Source organism: Lontra canadensis, unplaced genomic scaffold (genome assembly GCF_010015895.1).
Source record: "Lontra canadensis isolate GAN:19392208 unplaced genomic scaffold, GSC_riverotter_1.0 scaffold108, whole genome shotgun sequence".
NCBI classification, from domain to species: domain Eukaryota; kingdom Metazoa; phylum Chordata; class Mammalia; order Carnivora; family Mustelidae; genus Lontra; species Lontra canadensis.
In genome coordinates this window covers 4,783,089-4,810,148 of record NW_022631102.1, presented here as the reverse complement: position 1 = coordinate 4,810,148, position 27,060 = coordinate 4,783,089, and the positions used below count along the sequence as shown (strand labels likewise).

The following is a 27,060-nucleotide window of genomic DNA, read 5'->3' as shown; positions in this document are numbered from 1 at the left end:
GTAGAAGTGAAACCTCAGGACCATGGGATTTGTGGGAGGGGGGAGTAAATTTTCAGACAAAAAAGGAAAACACAACCACGAGAGGTCAAATCTCAGTATAAGAAACCCCAAATGGCTTGTCTTAAGCAAACATAAAAGTAGAGGCTCAATACATAGATTTAACACTTTCTGTACCCGAAAGCAGAGGCTGCAGACAAGAACATTTTGTGATGTAAACAGACTCTGTTTGCGGCGTTAGTGACTCTGACAGAATGCCTGACTGTAAAAAGCTTGCTGGCAGTTTCGGATGTGGAAAGCAGAGCCGGTTGCCTAGTGAAGTCCTGTGGCCCCCATACACCACACTGACCCCACGACATCCGGGGCACTCACAGATGTCAGCACACCGTTGAGAGAGAGAGACTCCCGTCCACAGACACAGTTTTTCATGCAGTCAGGCGATCCCGGATGTTTTAAGTTTTCTTCCAACACAATAGGGAATCCGTTGTTTATGACAAATGAATATTGCCAACGTGTCAAGGATTGAATAAAACGTTTCCAGAGTCCAACAGATCCACTCCGGCAACGGTGCCATCCTCCCCTCTCTCCAAAAAGCGCTCTAGTTTAACACGTGTATCTTTAATCTGAATCTATGATTTACACTTCATGAATTTTTTTAAAAGTCAACATCTCCCCGCCCCCCACCGACATCATTTACCTTCGGTCATGCAGAATACGCGGAGAAAAGCCAGGAGCTGGGCAGAGACCGGCGGCTCGGTGCAGTGCAGCGCAAACACACTGGACCTGGCAAAAGCAGGAGCCGCGTTAGTCCCCCGACCTGGGCACCTGGGCACCTGCTCCTGGCAAGCGAGAGCCCTTCATTCCACACTCACACCGTATGATCTCCCTCGCACGTGGAACTTAAGAAACAAGACAAACGAACAAAAGGGAAACAAGAGAAACAGACAAACCAAGAAACAGGTCGGTCACCCTCAAGGGGCACTGACCCATGCGACTCAGCCTGGCCCCGCGCCGGAACCACACGCAGTACCGCCCTGGCTGCCCGGGAAGCACACAGGGCAGGCTCCCGCGGGGGACGGCGGGGCCACCTCCGCCAGCCTTCACCTCTGGTGCACACGACACACTCACAGACTTAAGTGTGCCTGTGGTTCTTAAAAAATGTTAGCAATAAGTTATGTTGAGTTCACATTTTAATCATTAATCAAATATTGACAAGTTCAATAAAAACAGGTCTGGATAATCCATTTTCATTAAGAATGGTTCCTCCAATCCCTGGAGAACTAATAAATCATAATTCTTGTCTTATCATTTTGCACCTCAAATGCAAGAAAATCCTCAAGAATTTAGCCAGAAATTCTTGAAATCACTGGGGATCATGACTTCATTACAGAAACTAATGGTGGCAAAGCATTAAATGAAACGAATTGATCCGGGTCATTAACCTTTTCAAGGTGAAAGACACTAATGATCCACAGTATTTATTTAACTGAACGAGGAGCTCAGGCCGCATCCCCTGGAACAGACCGTGAGTGCTCCCAGTGACACCACGAGCTTTCTCTCAAAACGCTGCTAAGTCTCCCGGCGCCTCTGGCTAAACGTGCGGTGTAGCAGGGACGAAGACACGGAGACAAACCACTCTGGAGAAGTTGTGTTAACACACCAACCAAACACTACACAACCGGAAACACTTCAAGGAACACAACAGGGAAGAGGTGAGCATTTTTATACGTACGTGGGGATGCCGGCGCGGGCCAGGACCTCGGCCTTCATGGCATACAGCCGGTCACTCTTACTCACTCCCAGCTTTATTTTCACTCTGTCGTGTGAATTATTGTCAAAGAAAAAACCACTGTGGATCACAAACTCTGCATTTGACCGAGTGCCATAAAAAATGTAAATCTGAGATGCGGTAAAGAAAAAATAAAGGGATATAAGAGAAATTTAACATCATTCTCGACACAGAGTAGGGCGACGGATCAGTTCCCTACTTCAACTGGCCTTCCCACTAGGGACACATGACAGCCCTGCAGCGACTGCGCCTTTCCTGCCGTCCCGCAACCCTCCGCTGCCCGGCCTGAGACGGGTGACGGAGGGCGTCTACTCCCGCCACCGCGGGCGCCGGGCTGCCTCCCAGAGGAGCCCAGGCCGCGGAGCTCCCTGCCTGCCCACCCCGTCCCCAGGACAGCCAGACTAGTTCCTGACGGCTGCACCTGACAGTTCGCGACCGCTCCCCCCTCCTGATACAGGGGTCTCTTCTGGAACGAGGTCTCAGACAACGTCCATCGGACGCTGTGGCACCTAGCAGGAGGGCCTCTAACTCCTCTGCAGGAAGAGCCTGTCAGCACTTTGTCAGAAGATAATCGTTCGTTTTGACTTGGCTGGAACGTCGGCGGTCGACGTCAGTTCTGCTTTTTGGGATTAACTGCTTGGTCATAATCCCAACGGGCAGAAAGCAAGCATTCAAAGATGCGCGTTTTCAAACATACCGAAAGGCTTGGCCCTGCCCCCACCCAGGTTAGGGGAGAAAAATCCACAAATTAAAGTGGAGTACCCGACCCACGGCTCCGTCCCCTTGTTTTTGCCATCGACATAAACAGCCTCATTATAAATAAACAAGGTTCTGATCAACAGAGAGAACAATGCAGCTTATGTAATTGAAAACTGTGTTCTACTGTCATAACACAAAGTTTATTTTCAGTTGACAGGATCACAAATGTTAGGTCAACTGTGCAAATACATGTGTTCCCATTTTTTTCTTTGTGGACCCAAAGCACAGTACATTTCTTATAACTTTAAGTCACAAGATGTATTCCCTAAGCAGTCCTAAATACATATACCCCCCCATTTTCGGTCTGACTTAACACCCTCTCAAGCCGATCAACGCATTATTAACCCCGTGCCCACTGGCCAGCCCACCTTCCACCACCTACCTGCTCTCCCGCCCGGAAGTCCCGCAGGGCGACACACTCACAGCGGTCATCTTCCAGGTTGTAGCCGGTGGTGATCTAGGCAGGGGAGAGGGGGACAGCTGTGAGCACCGTGGTCTGCGGTCCCCTCACTCCTGAGGGTCTTTGTCGGCAGTTAGAAGATAAAACATAACCAAACGTACCGCACCCCACATGCCTTACTAAACCGCTAGAAAACTGCTTGGTTATTTTCATTAATCCTGTTTATACCAGAGATTCTTATACAAGATTCCACACCTTGAGTAAGGGCTCACTCTTAGGAGAACGCGGTGTGTAGGCTCACTGGCCTCCAGCGAGCACAGTCACTTGTCATAAAGCAAGCCCCAAAGACAGAAGCGAGGTCTCCTGGAGAACGCTAGCTGACTCGCAAATGTTTCTCCCACATGTGGCCACCAAGAAACGACAGTGTGTCTTCCGTTGGATAAAGGATCAGGGAAAAAGAAAAGCCTACTTCTAGATTACGCACATATTTTACCCTGAAATTAGAGAAATTGAAACTTTCAGATAAGCACTCCCAGCTGTGTGCTATGTTGTTAGCATCTCTAAGCCCACTGCCCCAAACCTCCTCCCTACATCAGAAGCTGCATCTCTCCCCCACCTCTCCTGTCCTGAGCGGCCAGGTGAGTCCATATCTTGACACATAAGGCACAAAGATATTCCTGATGCCACTACTGGTCAGCACCTGAACTCCCAAATTATCCTTTGGGTTCTTTCCTTCCTTGTCATTCCCCTGCATGGCCGAGGTCCTTACCATCTGCAAAAACCTTCCAACTACCTTCAAGCTCCTTACTGTCCCTCCTGCATCTCTAGTGACACAACAGTGTTGACTTCCTATTTAAAACCTTTCCACTCTACCCACAGGAAAAAATCCAAATTCTTGAGCATGGCCAAGGAGGAGGTGGCCCACGTCTCCCTTCGGCCTCATGACCTACTATCACCCGCTACGCCGGCCTCTGCTCCAGCTCCCTCATGCCCGGAACTACCTTTCACACCCGTTTTGCCTGAGTCTTGGCTTCTTTAGGGGTACCTGCCCTCACCCTACCCAACCACCCTGCACTCCCAGAGCCCCTGTGCTGTCACCCCTCTCAGTCAACACCTGCCCCACCAGCCAGACCTGGAGCTCCCTTGCCACTTCTGTCCCCGGGGCTGAGTACTCCGTACCCGACACCTGAAACTCTTTGATAATATTTACTTGATGCGTGAACCACCAGGGTCAGCAACAGGATCCCCGATTTACGTTAAAGGCTCCTTTTTAAACATCTGCCCTTCAGAGCAGCCCCCCAATCTCTTGGAGTGTCAGAAACCATGGTTCATGAGTTACTCTGACCTCTTCACTCTGTCCCGGAGAATCAACATTCCAGACCATTACAAGTGCTACTTGCTAATAAAGGTATCAACAGCCTGGATCCAAAAAATTACTTCTGAGTCCAGGGCATGGCATTTTGTGACGATCATCCTTAAAGCCAGTATCCCCAGAACTAACAGTCCAAGAACCGCATCCGTAGAAATCCCTCACGCTTCTGCTCTGCAAACCAACAGAGACACAAAAGCCACGACAAATGAACGCAGCCAGGTATCCGGCCCGTCTTCGCTCACAGCACAGTTACGACACTTGATAACATCAGCTCTGTGAAGATCCTGCCCACTGTCAAAATCACTCAAAACATGATTCTGATAATAAGGATGGAATAGGAACCGCCCATGAACTCCCAGCCCTGAAAGTCTGCAGCTGCAGCGTGTTTTTACACGGGACCTGGCAGGAGCAGCAGACAGCAGGAGCGCAGTCAGGGAAGCAGGAGGGACAGGGAAGGGCCAACAAGAAACAAACAAACAAAAAAATAGGAAGAAACACAGGAGACAGACAACAGGTCGGGAAGGTAGGCTCACAGAAGGGGAGGCATGGCGATGTTATACAGGGCAGCCTGCCTGGAGGAATTCTGTGAGAGGTCTTGTGGATATCAGAGGAGTAAGTGTTTCAAGCAGCAGAAACAACCCGTGCAAAGGCCCTGAGGTGGGCATGTGCTGGCATGTGAGGAAGCACAGGGTCTCAGACCTGTGTGTGTTGGGAGTATAACGGGGACAGGCTGAGCAGGGAGCCTTGTCTGCTACTTATAAAAACCTGGGCTTTCACTTTGAGACTGGAAGTCTTATATAAACCTAAATGTTTTGGATGTTTTAATACTCAACTAGAAAGACCTTGAAAAAGAGACTCTCTCAATTCTGCTTGAATTTCCCAAGGCCCTTCTATCCCGACGGGGAGAGTTACACACTCAATACAAGGGCTGGTTCCTCCAACACGCTTTAACTACTGGAATGGACACAGTGGCCTATAAACCACTTGGCGTGTCCCTCTCTGCACAAACGGAACCAGCTCAAGAAAGGAAACCTGCAGCTTAATTCTAAACCAGCCACGCAGAACTGAAAGATACATCACATCTTACAATTTAGTATGATGTCCATGAACTCTTCTGAGTCTACTCTGTTTCTCCGAGTGGCTAGGAAATGGGCTCACATGTGCCGCCACCTCTGGCCCAGGTGCCAACCCTGCCCTCTTTGTTCTTCCCTGATTCCCTGCCACTCCTGGTTTGGAATTACTGCCACATGCTCGGCTCTCCCATCTCTACTCCCAGAACCAGGTTTTTGTCAGAAGCACAGCGTTGCCGGGTTACAAATTTCTACCTACTCCCTCGGTGACAGAACGGACAAACAACGAATGTCAGGACAGACACACACACAGGACAGTCGACTGTCTGAAAAGCCAAGCCTTCATTTCAAGGACTTTATTTTTAAAAAGAGATGAACTGTTAACAAATGTGATATACTACTTCATAGTGTTAAAGTAGATTCTCAAATTCTATCAGACGCAATCTCCCTTGAAGTCTCAGAACGACCACGGAAAATGGTTGAAGCGAGGTGTACGGAGTTCGGCATCCAGGGAAAACCACCGCTGTAAGAAAAGGCACTACCATCCCGCAGACACCTGCTGAAGGCCAGCAAGGCCTCGCCAGCTCTGAGGCGGGACGCAGACTTCACGAACAGCGCTAGAGAAAGACAGCATTCGTGCTTGTCTCCGGTGCGTTGTTTTTATTTTGAGATGAACTAACTTTTTGTTTTTTACTCTTAGCAGGAAAGAATGAATAGTTTAATCCCATTTACACGAAAGCAACACCAGCACCAGCATGGGTGTGAGAGTGTGAGGGTGTGAGGGCGCAAATGCACACAAAGGAGAGAAAGGCTTGCACAAAACCGCGGACCGTGTACCTGGACGGTGCTGAGCGGAGGGACCCGGGCCACGAGGAGGCCGGGTGCTGGCGGGTGCTGGCGGGGAAGGGAGCCTCCGCATTCTATTCCCACAGGGGCATCTGTTAAACTCCTTTTGTTTGTTTACAATAGAGTACGGAGCTTCTTAAATTTTAGAAATAAAAAAATAAACTCTACTGATCAATCAAGTTTGGGACCCAGTGAAGCAAAATACTACAGTCAACCATTAAAAGCTTTTTGAAAAATTTTAAAAGTTTGATCTTGTAACCAGTATAAGGTAGCCCTGAAGGGGAAAAAAAAAAAAAAGAATGGAAGTAAATAAAACATGCTGCTCCTTCCCACGGCTAACTACATGAAGCACAGCTAAACTAGGGCAGAAATACAAGTATGGGGGGCGGGGGCTCTTCATTCTCTACGCGAGTACGCTTGCTGCTACACCTTTCCAAATTAGCACCAGCATATTCTAGCGTCAAGTGTCTGGCACAGGTTAACATGTGTTCTGGCCGTTTTGTGGGTTTAGATGTGAAATACTCACAGCATTTTTTAAGCCTGTTCATAGGACTGCTAATAATAATGAAGGGAGCTGATGTTGAGAACAAAATGAACGAAAAGGTAACCAAGCTGGTATTCCCGCATAATGCTTAAAAATGCAAAATATTCTGAAGATCACATTTCTGCACACGGATATCAGGAAATCGTGCTCAGACAACCACCTCAGCACAGAGAGCGTGTCAACCTCTGCCACTGCCAGGAATCCAAAGACCGCGGAGGAACAGGGAGCTGGCTTCCGCGGCTTCCTCCCCTCCCGCGTCGTAATAACAATCATCCCCAAATTTCCTTATTTTCTTAGTGTCTCCTACCCGGTGCTTCCCACGCCTGAGATGCCAACGCTGCAGGCGAGGCCAGGAGCCAAACGCCCCAGTGCGCCTCCTCCTGCCCCAGCACCAGGGAAACCAGCAGCGGCTCCTGAACAAAAGCAGGTTACTAAGCGGGGCGAGGATGTGGCAGCGTGTCAGGCGGAGGGAGAGGGAACAGGAAGCAATCAGAGAATGCACACGGCTGGGAATGTAGTCAGCAAAGAAAGAAAACAAGGAACAGAAAAGGAAAAACAAGAAAGAAGAAAGTTGGGTTTTTTTTCCTTCAATCAATCAGCATTTTAAGGAGAGTAAGAAAAAAAACAACTTTGGTTTAGCCTGTGGTTCAATAACATAAGAAAATGAATGTTTAGGCTGGAATTATGGCTTAGCAAATAAATGCAGCTCACTGTGGTTTTTGAAAGTGGAGTAAGATTCAAGTTCCTGGTTTTTAGGATTAAGCAAATGCAGAGAGAGAAAAACACCAGCTTCTCTTTGTGGGAGGCTGGAGGGGTGTCTCGGCTTGGTTCTGCTCGTTCCCTATGGAGAGCGGCAGTACAGGGGCCTGATCTGTCGGTGGAATGGCCACTCTAAAGCTTATTCACCCCAGCCCCCCGGATTAAACACAACGCAGAGGGGGTCATTACCAGGCCGTTGGTGTGATTGCACATGTCCCATAACGGAATCAGCGCCAGGGTCACCCGGGAACCGTCCTCCGTGGGAATTTGGTTTTGTCGAGTCATAACAGAAGAGACTGCCCACCTGTAACGACCAGAAGACAGGTGAACTATGGTAAGCACATGCCAGAGCCCAGTGCAGTGAGACCTCAGCCAGAAACTACAGTTTGTCTGACGTCTCACCAATGTTCAAAACCTTCTCCTAAGCGCCCCAGGGGATGGTTGCCTGCCTTCACCATCACTTAAAATTAAATCTAGGGCCGAGGGGATGGGGACCTGGAAGGGAAAAGGAGACAGAGAAAACTCAGGGGTGAGGATTAAGGGAGGATGTTCCAGGGAGACAGAGGGTCTGGAAGGAGGACCGGGGACAGAGATCTCCAGGCCTCCAATCTTCACCACAGCCGGGAACCCCGCCCCTGAGCCCACACCACCTTCTCCTACCCAAATGCCGACTCTGCACCTGTACAAAGCCTCAGTGAAAGGCAAACAACGTAACTCCTTTTTGACCAGAAACCCCCTAAGAAGTCTATCAGATGCGGCATGTTATTTTTTATTATGCTGCACAATTAAGTCTTTTTGTTTAAAAAATTATATGATTTCACTCATATGTGGAATTAAAGAAACAAAACAGAGGATCATAGGGGAAGGGAGGGAAAAATAAAATAAGATAAAATCAGAGAGGGAGACAGACCATAAGAGACACTTAACTCTAGGAAACAAACACGGCTGCTGGAGGGGAGGTGAGTGGGGGGACGGGGTAACTGCGTGACGGGCATTAAGGAGGCCACGTGGTGGAGGAGGCATTGGATGTTATACGCGATTGAAGAATCACTGAATTCTACCCCTGAAACTAATAATATACTATATGTTAATTAACTGAATTTAAATATTTATAAAATTCACTTTACACTGAAATAGTCTATTTATAAAGGGGAAAAAGTCCTCATGACCACCCCACACAAAAGCTCATCTCCACTATCACTTGCCCACTTCAGCTAACCCCACCACTACGGGGCGGGGGGGGGGGGCAATTTGTGTGGTTATGAAAATGCCGATCCTTACCCAGCTGCCATTAGAACTTCGGCAGGACTACCTGTCCGGAGGCTTTAACTGGTCACAGCACGACACCTCTTACTGAAGTACTTCCCACTTCCAAGATCCCCAGATCACTCAGAAACCAACCCCCAACACACACAACACACAACACACACCAAAGATGCAAACAACCACACCCCGCATCCATCCCTTGCCACCCCCAACACACACACACACACACACACACACACACACACGCATAGACACACACACGCGCGCGCGCTCCCCACACCAACCTGTAGTCCTCATAAGTGAAAGCATCTTTCAAGGGCAGTTTGTTGGCATGAGGATGGGTCTGGGAATTAGAAGTTTCAGAAAGCAGACGTGAAAAAAGAAAAGGGGAAAACAGAAATCAGTCAGCAGAATTTCATTATTTAGCTGCCTAACAGATCCTAACAAGAGCCAAATGAAGCAGGAGGCGTCCAGCCGAACTACTGAGGGATCACCATGCTCTCCGGCTCTCATACATCACTGTCAACTTAATTTGTTGTGCCCAGCAGCCGCCATAAATCTGCTTCCTCATATTTCGATACCAGAACCCACAGACACCACAGAAAGAGGATTTAAGGTGGACTGACTTTACGAACGGTGGGCAACCCACATTCTGAGAGTCTGATCCAAATGGAAACCGGGAGCCTCCAAAGTTGGGGCTGTCCTGGCCTTTCTCGAATCTTCGCCCCATAACAAGCCGCACATCCCTCAGGAATACATTGCAAATCTCATCTTATATCAATAAAAGGAACAATTAAAGGCACTCTAATAAATTGAAGGTTCTCTCATTTATCTCCAACTTAAATCATTTGGATGGAAATCAACTTATGTGCAAATGAATCGTAGACGTACGTGTGGCTCAAGTACAGAGAATCAAGAAAACTAGTTTTGTGAAATCATAAATTTTACAAACAAGGCAACGAGAAAACAGAGATTGGCCCATTTAAATTGGGACTACATTTCTTTCCCTCTGGACAAAACAACATTTGGTAAAAATGTCCCAAACCTCACACTTACGAGAATGTTTTATCCATTCCTTTTCTCTCATCACAACAACCCTCCCACCTTGGACCTTTAGAGCAGGCAAAAACTTTTTGTTTCAGTTAAGAAATTAGAAGTTGTTTGGCCGCCTGGGGGGCTCAGTGGGTTAAGTCTCTACCTTCGGCTCGGGTCAGGATCTCAGGGTCCTGGGATCGAGCCCCACATCGGGCTCTCTGCTCAGCGGGGAGCCTGCTTCCCCCTCTCTCTCTGCTGCTCCCCCGGTCCTGATCTCTCTCTATCAAATAAATAAATAAAATCTTTAAAAGAAAAAAGTTGTAACAGCATAATTTTAATCTCTGGTTCCAGTTCCGCTCTGACAGACGGCAGCAAGTGACCAAGTGAGCACACGGCCATCTCTGCCCACGACAAGACCCCGCTGTCCGGTCTCTGCACCGCGGTTCACGCTCGGAGCTCAGTGCGCACGCAGTCTGGACTCCTGACACATTAGCATCACAAGTGCACGGCCATTTATCATCGCTCCCTGTAATGTACTCGCTGGCACCGCACACAGGACAGTAGGGGATGAGGTAAAAGTGGCTCAAACCGTAAATCAATTAGAAAACAAAAGCTTGTGCTCAGTGCGCAATTTTAGGCAAATTATGTATTACAAAGGCTGCCAATTGGGTGTTAGCTCCCAGGTGCCTGCCATCCCGTCTAATTCTTCACCCAGTTTTAACCCTTCGGAAGAAAAGTCAAAATATAACATTATATGTGTGTAATTTGGAAATGCTGCAGGAACACAGATGAAATTTAAAAAGGTATGTTTCAAGTCAATATATAAAATGACATATTGCCCAGAGTAAATTTCTAGCTGCTGGTGGTAGATCGGGATTTTCTACCTCTGTTTTTTAAAAAAAGAGAAAAAAACAAAAAACAAAAAACAAAACCTGATGCTTTGGTCAACCCCAGTGAAGATGCAAGAATCCCAGAGCCTGAAGCTTCTTCCCCTTTTCTCTGTAATGAATGAAAATGCAAAGGCCATGTCCTAAGAACCCTAAAGATGCTGTCCATTTACCTTTATAAAATTTAACCGTAACAGTATTCAGGTTTTTCCTTATAAAAGTACAAATTCAGAACTGTCCCTCCACAAACCCAGAACCACTGTGCGGATAAGAAGCACCACAGCAAGGGCCTCGGCTGCTGAAACCCCCTCACTTACAACACGGTGACACCTCACAGCTGTGCCACCGCGGACGGGGGCAGGATGGCACGCACACACCATTGCTCTTCAAACTCTAGGAGGTGGGAAGCATTATTGTTTCTGCTATTTTAAAATGCTTTAATTCATTTAAACTGTGGAATGCACTATGGTATTTGAGAGTTAATAAATTCCAACACTAAATCCCATAGGTATTAAGAATTTGACCCACCCTCCCCAAAAAAGTCTGACTTACTGAATGAGAGGAAGGATGACAATTTTCAAAACTGGAATGCTGAATGTCAAAACGACTTGAGCAAGGGTCTCCCACCACTCAGGACTCTGAAACCTCTTTCGATCTGCAACCTTACTCAAATAAGGCGACCTCCTCAAGAAGGCCAAAAAGACGGAAAACTAACTCTCCAAAAATGTTTCCCTTCCTCCTGTTTAAATACCTTTCTTACCAAAAACAGAAGTTCATACTCACTGTCCTGATGAAGTCCTAAAGACAACTCAGGGGGCGAAATAAACAAATGCTTTCTTCAGATTAATTTTGACAATTATTTTGGCTGTAGGGTGACACGGTATTTGCAGAATCTGTTAGAAATAGTTGTTCTTACATGCTTAAAAATTAAGGTGTGCCTCTTGTACGTAATCCTGATATAATTCTGATATAAAAAGGTATTCTGCCACAGAACACAGGCACTTAACAGTTATGCTGAAGCCCAATTTAATTTGACACTATGGAGAAAGGCAAACGCCTTCCATTTCGACAGGGCTCTCACCACGTGGCACGATCGCCACCTACTGGCCTCAGATTAGAATAGGCAGAGCCACAGAGTTCCTCAATCCCTGAATTCCTTCCCGGGGTAAGGCCTACGTAACAACAACTTACCGTATACCCAAACTAGGGTTTATCTACAAGAGCTACTGTTACAGCTTTACTCAAGCAAAATTTGTTTTGTAAAAAAAAAAAAAAACAAAACAACAAAAAACCTACCCTACCTCTTAAAAGTATTGTACGATAGTTTTACAAGAATCTTGAACCACTGAAATACCGAAAATGATTTGCGTGTGAAAAACATTTAACTCTGGAAAGAGCTATTTTCACATATCCTGAAAAAATGAACAAGAATAAGAAAAACACCTCTTTCACACACTCTTGAAGCTCTGGACAGAATGATTTTTTTTTTTTAAACACCAAGTCTTTTTCCTGTTGAAGACCAAGTTAAGGTTTAAAACCACATCTTGCAAAAATGTTAATACTAACCCAAAGTTATTTGAAAGTTCCTAAAATGTCCTTAGATAACAAGTCTTTAAGGTCATCCTTTACAGGCAAGATAACAAACGCTCCTCACTTTATAAAGCAAAATCTGATCAAGATTTTGTTTTTCATGACCTATCTTCTCCAAGAGAACACATTCCTAACTTGTACTTCAGAAATAAAAGTTTATTGAAACAGAAAGCTTACACTTTGTGCCCAATTAGCTTCAGCTGTGACTCGTTTCCGAGACGCGGATCTACGTGGGATGGCAGGAGCGCCACCACGCAGTGTCAGGGGCAGGTCTGGGATCTGCCAAAGCGTTCGCTCCCTCCCCACCTCCCACCCCCATAAAGACAGGGTTAGAAACTAGCCACAGAGTTTTCTGCAGATTTTCAAGTGACTGATATTTTTGCTTTCTTGAGCACTGTAAATATCTGAAGTTGGAGAAACCAAGAGCTGGCCAAGCTCATAACCAGTCTTGAAGCCCGAAAGAGCTTTTACTCTTCAAAGAAGACTCCAGTTTCCTTACGCCAACAGGCAACCCAGTGAAGTCCTCTTCCGCTCCCTTTTCTGCCAAAAGGAGGTATTCCAGATGAGACACAGTAATATTGTATCTAATACAAAATAATCACTGTGTTTGGGAAAGATTAATATCTAAAATCGCTTGTTTGGCTTCAATAAAAAGAAGTAATATTGCTAAATATGTAAGTATGACATTTTGAAGAATTTACCATATTGCACGGGTCTGGTAGCTATGCTTAAGGAAATTAAAAACCACTACAGTCAGCATATTTGATCCTTATTAAAGTTCTGTCTTGAACTATCACTCACATAAAACAAAAATAAACCGAGAGGAAATTTAAATAAAACCTATGGATTACAAGAGTTTGAAGATGAAAAAATGAACAATATTCTGGCTTTAAAAAATTGATTTAGCATGCAGCTTCTCTTTATAGTCCCCTGATAAAAATGAAATCTCCCTAACAAACACTTAATAAAACCTGTCAATATCTCTGGAAAGAAAAATGACACAAATGCATTAAGTATTAAATACCCTTGGAAAAAGTCACATATTCCATGAATTTTTGATGCACTATCTTGACATTAATGTAAAACCTTGATATTTATAATTGACAGAGATTTAATAAAGTAGAAAAGAAGATGGCTGCTGCACGGCATGCCGATTGCTGGGCTGATCCGAAATGAGAGACACAGACGCGTGCTTACACTAAATCAACAGTTAATATGTGTTACACAGATCAGCTGCAGCCTTATTTTAAGCTCATACAACAAACCTTTGTGGAGAACCAAAATAAGCAGACTTCGTTATTATGTGAATTCCTGATTCAGAAACATCTAGTATGGGAAACAGCTTTGCAACAGCTCTGCACACGAACAAAATGCATTTGACTTAAAGTTTGTTTTCTTTTTAACATCTAACAGAAAGCATTTTTAAAATAAACCAAACCAAAGTTAAATGCTCCCACATACAGAGAGAGCGGCATTTCCTAAAATAATTCTCCAAAGGAACATATTCAACCTGAAGAAAGATTCAAAACCCTCTAAGGGGGAAAAAAAAAAAAAAAAAGAGGATTAAAACACGCAAATGGCCTCTGAGACACAAACACTAAACACTTTTCAAAATCAGATCTTTACTTTTCTAAAGAACACTCACCTCCCCTATGCAGACTTTTATGAGGAAATCAAGTTGAACACATTCAATAATCACCTCACAGAGGCATTTAAATATACTAAAAGGAGAGTGGCTCAGTTCATAAAAATGACTCCTAAATACTGTATTTTAAACAATTTATAGCCTACTAGAATATGTAATAGTTAATTTCAAAAAATATATGTGGTAGTTCAGTGACTCAGTAATGGCTCCATAGTATCAGGGAGGGCAAAACACGTAATTCAGAAGTTGTACCTGGTTTAGGCTGATTAAAAAAAAAAAAAAGTAATAGCATGCAATTAAAATTTTCCAACTAAAATATGATGAAGATTATATTCGGCTTCACTTCTTAAGTGTATATTAAAAGGGACAGCACAGTTAACTAGCTGTGGGCAGTCACACCTAATTCTGGTGATGGGATCATTTCTCTTATTTCTACAAGGATAAAATCCGTCCCCGCACCTCAGATCTGAACTGTGGGTGGACACAATGACACGTCTGGGGGCCGTGACTCCTCCTCACAGAAGCAAGAGCTCTTTGGTGCTTTCCATGCCCCGAGAGACTCCTCCACAGAGCAGCCCCGTGGCATCCTCCCTGAACCCAGCGTGGCTCAGGCTCGCAGAAATGCTAGGTCCGTGCAGACTAGGAGAAAAGAGAGGCTAAAGGCAGCTCTACCCCCCAGTCCTGACGCAGGGGCGGACCCCTGCTCTCCAACTCGATTCCACAACGTCACAGAGGGAAGGAGGCCAGAGGGTGATCAGAAGACAAGAAGGGTTTCCCCCGCAGGACGATGAATGAAGGAGACAAGGTGGGAGGGAAACAAAAAAGAAGAAAAGGGGAACGTGGACAGGGCAGGGGAGGACAGCAGGAGAGAAAGGGGAAAATGCAGAGTGGGGTGGGCGGTGGTGCAGAAGCGAGACTTCCACGGAACACGGAGGCGTCTGGCCCAGGAAGGCCGCACGGGCAGCACTTTCAAGCTCAACCCGCCCTGCGTTTTCTCAGCAGACACAACACAGCTGAACGGGACGACAAACTGCAGAAGAGCCGCAGGATGTAAAAGCCGGCTCGGATGACCACACGTCAGAATCAGAGCAGGGCTCGTGTATTTGGCTCTTGAGGGGGAAAAAATCGATTTTTAAGACTTTTATTTTTAAAAGGCAGATTACATTCAATTCTTCAGGGAATTTTCCACCATAAAGTTCTTTTAATTCACTCAGTCTGATCAAATAAATACGTCAATACACATAAAATTAAAATTATTTGCTTTTCACTTATATACACATATTTAATTTTTCTATAAAAATGTGTATTACCTTGAAATAAAAATGTTTAAATTAAGAAAGTAAGATTAGTGGAAAAAATATCAACATTCAATAAACTTACAAAATTACTCTAAGATGGAAGAATTGGTTTTTTTATTAGAAGACACGGAAATCTGTAACCTGTATTCAGTTTAAATTAAATTGAAATTTGCTGAAACACTGCAAAAGATATGCCTCCTCAAAAACTTTACTAGTCACCAACTGTAAACCCTGAAGATAGACAACCGGGAACCAAAGACAGTCATGATCAATCAGCGTTTTCTGACTGCCAAACATTTATCCACTCACGAAATGTTTACTGACTCAGGGGAGGAAAAAAATGAAGACAGGTTAGGGCTAGAAATTCATTCATTCAACAGATATTTTATTTACTGACCATGTGAAACGGAAGACGCTCTGGCAGGTGCCGTGTGATGGGCGGACTAAAAAGCATGGCAGTGCCTCGGGGGTTCTGCCCAGCAGCAGTCAGGTGAGTCCCTTAACACAAGCCAGGAGACCCCTCTCTGGGGCCACCCTGGCCAACCACCCTGGGCTCCCTGCTCTGCCTCCTGTGGGCCGACACCCCAGGCACCCTCATGCCTGCCCCCCATGAGTGTGCGTGTGCAAGCGCACGTGTGCACACATATGTTCATGCGTGAAAGCATCTCAGGCAGGTCTCTAGTGAGGCAGGGGCCACGCCTGTTCCGACCACCAGAGACTCTCCAGGGGCTCGCATGGTGCTTCATTCAAAGAACTCTGCCTCCTTCAAGTGCAAAGAGACGTTCTACCCTTTGCTGGGTGGCGGAGGAGGCGCAGACCTTGGGGAATTAGATTTCCTCTCTATGGCTCCCTCACTGCCCAGACTGGAGGCAAGACACAGGAGGTGACAACTTCCCAAACCACCATGACTCCACAGGGCGGTGAGCAGCAGGGCCAAGGGACCAGGTGAGCTGGCTGCAGTGCGGCTCCCCCCAGGGAAACCGGGACCTCACCCTCCTGGTCTGAGAGGCGTTTACACAGGCTGCAGAAACACAGCTTTTCTTCTCTGTTCCTTCCACCTCCCATCCCGTATGATGAGGATAGTCTCCCAACATCTAGGGGTCAGAGAATATTCTTTCTTCTTCTCACTTTTCCCCCAAATCTACCTTTAAACACATTTATCTGAGAGAGCTCTGCTCTAAGCAGCCAAGAGGGAGCAAAGAGGACCACGCACGGCAGTCCTCTGTGCCGGATGGTCACAAATATCCCTTCTCCACGCTCCACCTCACCTCACCGCCGCCCAGCACCCTGCGCCTCCATTTCCCTGCTTGGAAAGGGGGCTGGACAAGTAACTTCTAAAATCCTTTGTTCCTTTGTCTTTTGACACTCCCCAACTATCTCAATCTACTGATTAAGCTGAGGACTCTACTCCCTAATCAAGAAGACAATTCCAGCACATAATCTGTGCTTCTCGATAAGGTACTTACACTTGCCGCTCCTCCAACTTATCAATAATGAAAGTGGAGATACACAGAACGGTAAAGATCAGTTATTGTTTCCGAAGGACTCATCTGCATTAAGGAAGCAGGCTCGAATTCCTCGTCATCAGCTTCTTAGTACCTTATGTTTCATTTCAGCTATTTCAGATTTCAGTGATTCAGGATAAAGACTGGACTCTGGTCAAATTAATCAATCCAGCATGATCAGAGTCCCCAGTCACTTATAAGGTGAGAACATTATGACCACCACTGTGAAACCAATCTCCTTGACGGGATGACTGACACTCAGAGCATGCACATAAACTCTTGTCCTAGAAAAGGAAGTACCGTGCTTGGTGCATAGAACGGCTCTCTGCATCTCCAGGAGTGAGACGGAGAGGAGGCGGGGAGGGAGGGAGGTTGATACCAGCGATGGCCATTCGCTAAGCACTCTGTGCAAGGAACTCTTTCGAGAACTTTACATGTATTTATATACGGTTGACCCTTGAACAACACGGTTTGAATTGTGCAGGTCCACTTATCTATGGATTTTTTTACAGTCCAGTCCTGTAAATGTACTTTTCTCTTTCTTGGTATTTCCTTAATAACATTTTCTTTCCTCAGGCTTACTTTATTATAAGAATACACTACATAATACATATACAAACTATGTGCTAATCAATGGTCTACATTATCCATAACACTTCTGTCAACAGGTTATTGGTAGTTAAGTTTTTGGGGAGTAAAAAGGTGTAAGTGGATTTTCATTGGGGGTGGAAGGGGTCAGTGTTCCTAACACACGCATTGTCCCAGGGCCAACTATAATTTAATCACTGTGATGCGTAGGAAACAGGCACTGTTATCACCCATGCTACTGATGCCATAACTGATGGGCACAGAACAGTGTGACCAAGGTTGCCCAGTAATAAGTGGTGGGACTGGGGAAAGACTCAGGCCACTGTTTTCTGGATGTTACTTTAAAGCAAAGGACAATCAGTTGTCCTACTTTCATAAATACAGCGTAAGTTCTGATATGGTAAATACATTTTTTTCTTGATGGAATTCTAGAAAAATGTTTGGTAAATATTGCTATCATTTAAAATTCAGCATAAATTCCTGGGTGGTTCAGTTGGTTAAGTGTCTGCCTTTGGCTCTGTCGTGATCCCAGGGTCCTGCTCAGCCCGGAGTCTGCTTTTCCCACTCCCTCTGCCCCTCCCCGCAACTTGTGCTCATTCTCAATAAATAAAATCTTTTAAAATTTTTAAATTTTTTTCAAAATTAGCAATTCACAGACCCGTACCACTAGGGCTAATAATACATTATATATGTTAATAAAAAAACTAAAAATTAAAAAAAAAAACTGAAAAGATAATTTTTTTTCAAAATTAAAAAAAATAAAGTTCAGCATATTGGGCCACCTGGCTAGCTTAATCAGACGAACACATAGGACTCTTGATCTCAGGGTTGTGAGTTCAAGCCCCACACTGGGTATAGAGATTAGTTAAACAAACAAACAAACAAACTGAAAATTCAGCATAAACCCAAACCTGCCACCCCAGCAGGCCAAAACCGGAGGCCTTCCCAAGCAGCCTGCTCTGGGAAACTCCCTCCATGCACTAGAATGCCTACGACAGTCAGAGGCAGGACCGTGCTGCCAGCCGTGCCAGAGACCTGCCCTACACAGAGTGGGTGCGTACCAACTGCAGCCCGGCCACAACAGAGGGGTGCAGGCAGCCCACACAGGGCTCATCCCTGGGGCACCTGGCTTGGGTGACCACAGCGGTTCGCTCTAGTGGGTCCCACAGGACACCTTCTGCGTTAAGAAACTCCTTCAAGGCCGGGAGACATAACTGATCAACCTGATACATAGAAATAAACCGAGTCAGGCAAAATGAGGGGACAGAGGAGTATGTTCCAAATAAAATGAGACAAAACCTTCGAAAAAGAATAAATGAAAGAGTTAAGTGATCTACCAGAGAAAGAGTTCAGAGTAATGATCATGAAGACGCTCTCTGAACTCAAGAGAAGAATGGACAAACACAGTGAGAACCTCAACAAAGGTGAAAATAGAAAAAAGACTCGGAGCTGAAGAATCCAGTAACTAAGATGGAAAACACCCTTCAGGGAATCAATAGCAGATCAGAAGATGCAGAAGAGAGCAGCAGTCTGGAAGACGGGGTAGTGGAAATCACCCAACCGAAACAGCAAAAAGAAAGAAGAAATTTAAAAATGAGGATAGTTTAAGGGACCTCTGAGACAACATAAAGTGCACCACCATTCACACTACAGGGCTCCCCGAGGGAGAAGTAAGAGAGAAAGGGATAGAGAACCTATTTGAAGAAATAATGGCTGAAAATGTCTCTAACCTGCTGAGGAAACAGACATCAGATCCAGGAGGCACAGAGAGTTCCAAATAAGATGAACCAAAGAAATCCATACCAAGACACATTATAATTAAAGTTTCAACAGTTAAAGAGAGAATCTTAAAAGCAGCAGGGGATAAACAACTAGTTTTGTACAAGGGAGCCCCTGCCTAAGACTCTGAGATGAGTTTTCAGCAGAAACTTTACAGGCCAGATGGGAGTAGCACAATATACTCAAGGTCCTGAAGGACCAAAACTTACAATCGAGAATACTCTACCCAGTAAGGCTGCGTTATCTCTAAAGAGCTTCCCAGACAAGCAAAAGCTAAAGGAGTCCATCACTACCAAACCAGCTTTGCAGGAAATGTTAAAGGGATTTCTTTAAATAGAAAAGGCCATAACTAGAAATTAAAACACACACACACACACACAAAACTCACTGGTAAAGGTAAATGTAAAGTTCACAGTTGATATGAAGGTTAAAAAACAAAGTAGTAAAATCATCTAGACCTACAGTAATTCATCAAAGAATATACAAAATAAGATATGCACAATATGAGGTCAAAACATAAAACTCCACCAAAAACCTATCAGTAGTAATAAATGAACTCAGTATAGTTGTGGGATACAAATAATACACATAAACTAATAGTACATAAATCTGTTGCATTTCTAAATTCTAATAATAAATTATCAGACAGAGAAATTAAGGAAATAATCCCATTTACAACTGCATCAAAAAGAATAATATAGGGGCGCCTAGGTGGCTCAGTGGGTTAAGTCTCTGCCTTTGGCTCAGGTCATGATCTCAGGGTCCTGGGATCGAGCCCCACATCGGGCTCTCTGCTCAGCAGGAAGCCTGCTCCCCAACACCCTGCCTGCCTCTCTGCCTACTTGTCAAATAAATAAATAAAACCTTTAAAAAAAAAAAAAAGAAGAATATGCCTAAGAATAAATTTAAGGAGGTGAAAGACCTATACTCTGAAAACTATAGACACTGATGAAAAATATTAAAGATGATATTACTAAATGGGAAAGATATACCGTGTTCATGGATTGGAACAATTAATATTGTTAAAATGTCCATACTACCTACAGCAATCCACAAATTTAATGGAATCCCTATCAAATACCAACAGCTTTTTCACAGAACTAGAACAAATAATTCTAAAATTTGTATGGAGCCACAGAAGACCCCAAATGACCAATATAATCTTAAGAAACAAGAACAAGGCATACCCATCCCAGGTTTTGAACTATACTACAAAGCTACAGTAATCAAAACAGTATGGTACTGGCAAAAAACAGATACACAAACCAACAGAATAGAATATAGAGTTCAGAAATAAATCCACAACTCTACAGTCAATCTTTAACAGAGACAGGAATACACAACGGAGAGAAAGACTGTCTCTTCAATAAATGGTGTTGGGAAAACTAGACGATTACATGCAAAAGAATGAATCTGGACCACTTTCCTACACCACATACAAAAATAAACTCAAACAGATTAAGGACTCATATGTAAGAGTAGAAACCATAAAACCGCTAGGGGAAAAAAAAAAAAAAACAAACACTGGCAGTAAGCTCTTGAACAAGTGGTCTGCGCAATATTTTTTGGGTATGTCTTCTCAAGCAAGGGCAACAAAAGTACAAATAAACAAAATGGGACTACATCAAACTAAAAGGCTTTTGTACAGTGAAGGAAACCATCAACAAAATAAAAAAGCAACTTTCTGAATGGGAGAAGATACTTTCAAATCACATAATCAATAAGGAGTTAATATCTAAAATACATAAAGCACTCACACAACTCAATTATCAAAAAAAGCCAAACAAACCAATTAGAAAATGGGCAGAGGACCTGAATACACATTTCCTGAAATCAAACAGACGGCCAACAGACACATGAAAAGATCCTCAACATCACTCATCATCAGGGAAATACAAATCAAAACCACAATGAGATACTACTTCACACCTGTCAGAATGGCCAAGATCAGCAGCACAGGAAACAGCAGGTGTTGGCGAGGATGCAGAGAAAGGGGAACCCTCTTGCATTATTGGCAGGAATGCAAACTGGTACAACCACTCTGGAAAACAGTATGGTGATTCCTCAAAAAATTAAAACTAGAACTATCCTATGATCTAGCAATTCTACTTCTTGGTATTTATCTGAAGAAAATGAAAACACTAATCCAAAGAGATATATGTAACCCTATGTTCACTGCTTCATAATTTACAAGGGCCAAGATACGGAAGCAATCTAAGTGTCCATCGATAGATGAGTGGATAAAGATGTGGTGTGGAGGGGCGCCTGGGTGGCTCAGTTGGCTAAGTGTCTGCCTTCGGCTCAGGTCATGATCCCTGGGTCCCGGGACTGAGTCCCGCATCAGGCTCTCTGCTCAGTGGGGAGCCTGCTTCTTCCTCTCCTCCCTGCTCATTCTCTCTCTCTCTCTGTCACTCTCTCTCTCTCGAATAAATAAAAATCTAAAAAAAAAAATGTGGTGTGTATGTATGTGTACACTATACATTATAACATATTAATTATGATACGATCACATATTATTTATTATACCCTTCACCATAATACATATTTTAATTATATATATATACATATACATAGAAAGAGAGAGAGCACATGCAAGAGAGAGAATGAAATATTATGCAGCCATAAAAAAGAATGAAATCTTGCCATCTGAAACAGCATGGATGGACCCAGACAATACTATGCTAAGTGAAATGAGTCAAAGAGAGAAAGACACATGCGGTGTCTAGATATGTGGAATCCAAAAATGAAACAAAACCGAAACAGACTCATACACACAGAGAACAACCTGGTGATTGCCAGAGGGGAGAAGGGTAGGGATGGATGAAATTGGGCAAGGGGATTAAAAGGTATAAACTTCCAGTTATAAAATAAGTAAGACCCAGGGATGCAACATACAGTTTAGGGAACATAGTTAATGACACTATAATAACTGTGTATGGTAATGGCTGGTAGCTAGATTTATCATGGTGATCATCTTGTAATGTATATAAATGAAATCACTATGTTGTACAACCGAAACTAATGTAATATTGTATGTCAATTACACATCAACAAAATAAAACAAAAATAAAATGCAACAGAGATATTCTGAAGGACAATATAAAGTTTAGAGGTAAGTGATATTAGTGAGACCACGACAGTGAATCTATGAGTTTGCAACCATCAGGAAGGATACCATATTTACTTAAAAGTAACTTCCACTGTCATAAAATCCCAGACCTAGACGGTAACTCAGAAATCACCTGGTCCAATTCCCTTCATGTTGGACAGAAGAATGCCGGCCCCAGAAATCATGTGTGTATCAAATACATGTAGATACATATGCTCCCCTTCCCTGCATTATATTTGGAATTTGTATTGGTATTCAATACCAAGTAATTGGTATTATTTGGATATTATTTGGTATTATTTGGATATTGGTATTATTTGGAATTTCTTTCCAGTATTTTCTTCACTAGAATTATGCCACACTAGTGTTCCAACAACTTCTAATATTCCATTATCTGGAATTCCCATCATTCTCGTGATAAGTCTGAACAGCCTCTAAAACACCCCACAGGTGTATCAATCATTAAACCTATACTATCTCCAAGTTCTTAAACGACAATATCTTTTTGGCTACTTTCAAGTCTCCTAGTTATCATGTTGTTAGGGAAATGAACCTTGGCCCCTTAAATGTTCTGCCTTCAGGCCCAAAGGAAACTGAAGGAGTCTGGAAGCAGCTAGTAAGGCTGAACTCCAAGAGTGCAGCCTGGAAGCTGAGAACCCGCAGCACTCAGACTTGGGGGTTCTGATAAAGATGGGCCAACTGCTGACGGGATCAATCGACCCTAATGTCACAAAATCGGGCCTGTGAAACGCCCACATTCTCAGGCATACCACTGAAGTCCCCATGCATGCTGTCACCAGCTACCACAAGTTTACTTTGGTCAATCCTAACGCAACAAAAGCTGGTCACAAGAGGTGGGTGGGGATGCGTGTCCGAGAACCCAGCTCCAAGGTGAAGTTGGTGTCCCCACGGCCCCTGCAGCCACTTCTATCCACAGAGGTTCGTGAACGCACCATCCCAGCGCTATTTCCCTGGGTCACTGGTCGGACAGCAAATTGCAAAAGTTCCAAGGGAAGAGAGGGTAGAGGTCTCTGAACTGCGGCTGTCAAACTAAGTTACCAACAACGAGTCTAGCTCAGAAGTCTCGATAACCTTGTATCTCCTGGAAAGAGGACTTCCAAAAGTATGACCCTGAGATATGACAAATATTCAACATTACTGGTAAAAAAATCCCATTTAAAACTGCAATGAACTGAATTATAAGATTATATTTATTCGAGTCAAAACAAAACATTCTCACACTCAGTCAAGACATTCATTGACTAACCAAACGTAATTTCAAATGTCTATGACTTTGGATGGAGTAGCTGAGAAGCAAACAGATCTGACATTCGTCTTTGGTTGATAAAATTTCGTCTCTCATCTCATTAGAGTCCAAAATAGGTACCAAAACTCTTTAAACATAGTTGTACCAAACAAAAACAAAAACAAAACAAAACAAAAACCAGGCACCAAGATGCCATCAGTACTTACTGGCTATTTCCCCGTCAGTATTAACACTTCCTGGGGGAAAATAAAGATGTCATTAAGAAAAATTCTTCTGTGAGAAGTAGAAGAGTTAGATTTACCCTGAAACCGCGCAGGGCAGGAAGTGACGAAAGACCAGGCCAGGCCTGGTGCAGGGACTGCCCTGAGCTTTACCGGCTCCCGTCTCAGGACAAGACTAGTGAGAGCCAAGCAGAGCCAAGCAGTACCAGGCAGAAAAGTCCCATCTGACTGCTTCCTTCTCCAAAAAATTATAATTTGCCTTATATTTTCTTAATTAAATGCTTTACTGATCAACAGTTATGTAATGGATTTCACTCTTGTTTGGTTTTTGGTTTTTTGGTTTTTTTGTTTTTCAGAAGAAATGCAATCTCACATCCTTAGAATAATGCTATTTTGATGGAGCAGTTTCTGGACACAAATTTCCAATGGAATAGTTTAAAAATTTCTTTGTGAGAAAGAGAGAGAGCGAGCGAGCATGAGCAGGGTGAGGGGCAGAAGGAGAAACAGACTCTTCACCGAGCAGGGAGCCCGATGCGGGGCTCGATCCCAGGACCCTGAGATCATGACCTGAGCCAAAGGCAGATGCTTAACCCACTGAGCCCCCCGGGCGCCCCTCCCATGGAACAGTTTAATCAGGGCCTCTTCACTTGGAACAGAGAGCTAAAAATCCAATATGTTGACTTAAGTCATCTTTTGATACAAGATGATTTTTGATTACAGTCACAGTGAGAAGAGACTTTAGAACTGGGTTTTGAAATGCAGATCTGACTCCTGACCCAGAGTCCTGCAACTTGGAGAACTCGAGGACACTGGGCAGCAAGAGCAAACATGGGAACGGGTGACTGGCAGTCCCAGCTCCATCAGAGGGCACGGCAGGGCCGCGGGAAGGACCTGGGCTACAGGGGCCTGACGAACTCTCGAGTGGCATATTCTTGATAAAGGGCATTAAAGGTAGAAGGAGAGCAGGACAGTATGTCAAAGGACAGGGACTATGGGACAAAGCTAGGACAGCATCATCAGAGAGCTCCTGGCAGGGGCCCCAGCTCGCCTTGGCGACTGGCTGGCAGGGTGGGGGGAGGCTGTTCCTTCTCAGCAGAACGAAAGAAGGTGAAGACACAGCTCCGACATGGAGACAAGAGTTGGCAGGAGAGGTCCCAGCTTTCTCTGAGAAGCAGGACGGAGGGGAGCCTGCAGGGAGCTGAAACAACCCCCAGGGATATGAGACCCAGGTCGGCAGGCCGTGACACCATGTCTCTCTGCCGGGCTGAGAAGCTTTGACTTGGCTCACGACCCTCAGAGGCGGGAGCTGAGAAAGTGGGCCACGAGGATGAGCGGGGAAGTCAGGGCGGGAGAAACTGGGGACTGCTGTGGGGTGACCACCATGGAGGCTGCGTAAGTCACCCACGGGGAGGTGTGACTGGCCATGTCCTTGGCAAGGCCAGGTGTCCTCCAACTATGCCCCACGTCTTTGAAACCAACCCGTGGCAAGGGGCACCTGGAAGGCTCAGTGAGTGAAGCGTCTGCCTTCGGCTCAGGTCATGATTCCAAGGTCCGGGGATCGAGTCCCGCATTGGACTCCCTGCTCAGCGGGGAGCCTGCTTCTCCCTCTGCCTGATGCTCCCCCTGCTTGTGCTCGCTCGCTCTCTCTCTGTGTCTGACAAATAAAAAATAAAATCTTAAACAAAAAACAAAAAAGCAAACAAAAAAACCCTGCAGCAGACAAAAAGCAACCGGGCTAGATGTGACTTCGGTGTGGACGGCAAATTGCCACAGCACCCAGAGAGTAGCGCTCCACCCGCCAGGTCAGCCCGCCAGGAGGCAAGCAGACGGCCACTCCGAGGTGCACGGTGGCCGGCAGGACCTGTGCCGGGGCACTCACGGCCCGGCTCACAGCAATGCACGCACAGCCCAGCCCGGGCCCCCAGGCATGCGTTCAAAGCCAGGGCCAGGCTGCGCGGACGACCGGGGCAAGCACCGAGGCTTCTGTGCAAGCAGTAAGTGTCACCGGCTATTTGATGTCCATTCCCGCAGCATTGGCGCTACCCGTGCCGGTGGCGGGGGCCCTCGGGCGCCCAGGCTGTGCTGGCAGATGCCCTGCCGCAGGCCTGCAGACGGGCCGGGCCTGTAAGTAAAGAGCAGCAGCGCCTCTTCCCTGAGAGACGGGAGGCAAGCAGAGCTCCGGTTTAGTCTCAAACTACGCAGGCTGGGGAAGGTGTGGAAGACAGCCTCTTCCCAAACACTTAATGAATCTACTGCAAAAAGAAAAAAATCTGTTTTCCCATCTGCACTTCCAGACACATATAATAAATGACATTTTCCAACATAGGTTTTTCTAGATCATTAGCTTTGTCAGTTAAGACTCTATGCTTGGCAAAGTGACCACTGCGCGTTTTTTTCCGATGCATCCTTCAATTTCTAAAAAAAGTTGCAAAATCTGGAAGTAACCTTATTTATCCTTGATAAAATCTGATGTGGAAAATAACCACTGTTGCCCCTTGAACAACACAGGATTAGGGCACCAACCCACCCACACTGTCAAAAACTCCCATCCAACTTTTGGTTCCCCCAAACTTTGTTAAGAGCCCGCTGCTGACCAGGAGCCCTACTGACGACACAGTCAATGAGCACATATTTTGTATGTTTTTATATACTCTGTTCTCACAACAGGCAAAGCTAGGGAAAAGAACAGGTTAATAAGAGAATCCTAAGAGAGAGAAAATACACTTACACCAGTGGACTGCATTTACTGAAAAATATCCACATATAAGTGGATACACACAGTTCAAACATGTCGCTCAAGGGTCAACTGTATTTTCACAACTAGTATTTGATATTACTTTACCAGTTAGGATAATTTACCCCTTGCACTGATTCACTAACCCTCGGACGGCTTAATATGACCTTCATATGACCTCCTGACCTCTGAAATTCTAACACACGCACCTGGCAAAACACTACCTGGTACCCGCCTCTGCACATCACTGCACTGCCCTTGTGCTGCCCCCGGTGTCGCTCCGCAGGATTCATGGAGCGCCCGTCTGTGGGGGACATCCTGTGCCAGGAAACGGAACACAGCGAGCATGACAGCTCTGGCTTCTGCCCCCAGGCAGGTAGAGGTGGTCTAATGGGCAGGGGTTAGGTGGTCGGAGGGGGTCAGCAGGGGGAGGACTGGGCTCTCCCACTGAACCTGTCAGACACAGGGAGCAGAATCACATGGGCTGCCGTGCTCCAGCGGGCGGTACCCGCGTCCCCCGGGGCGGCAGGTGGGCGCAGTCGGCGGGAGCCAGTGACACTCTGGCTGGTTCTGAAGTATGGGCAATCCGGGGAGCTTAGT

The 27,060-nt window shown here is 45.2% G+C and overlaps 1 protein-coding gene across 8 annotated transcripts in view; it reads right to left on the bottom strand.

Annotated features, from left to right (window-relative positions):
* Window positions 1-27,060, bottom strand: part of SETD3 (SET domain containing 3, actin histidine methyltransferase) — a 77,231-nt gene that overhangs the window by 7,108 nt on the left and 43,063 nt on the right. For 6 of the 8 annotated variants that reach the window (XM_032839515.1, XM_032839513.1, XM_032839516.1 and 3 more), the window contains 5 exons: window positions 9,087-9,145; window positions 7,726-7,840; window positions 2,928-3,002; window positions 1,730-1,896; window positions 695-780 (listed from right to left, as the gene is read on the bottom strand). In XM_032839515.1, the coding sequence (XP_032695406.1) occupies window positions 695-780; window positions 1,730-1,896; window positions 2,928-3,002; window positions 7,726-7,840; window positions 9,087-9,145 (502 nt within the window). Of the gene's footprint in view, window positions 1-694; window positions 781-1,729; window positions 1,897-2,927; window positions 3,003-7,725; window positions 7,841-9,086; window positions 9,146-27,060 lie in introns of those variants that run through there. The other 2 variants (XR_004380506.1, XM_032839518.1) reach the window with 2 other exon arrangements.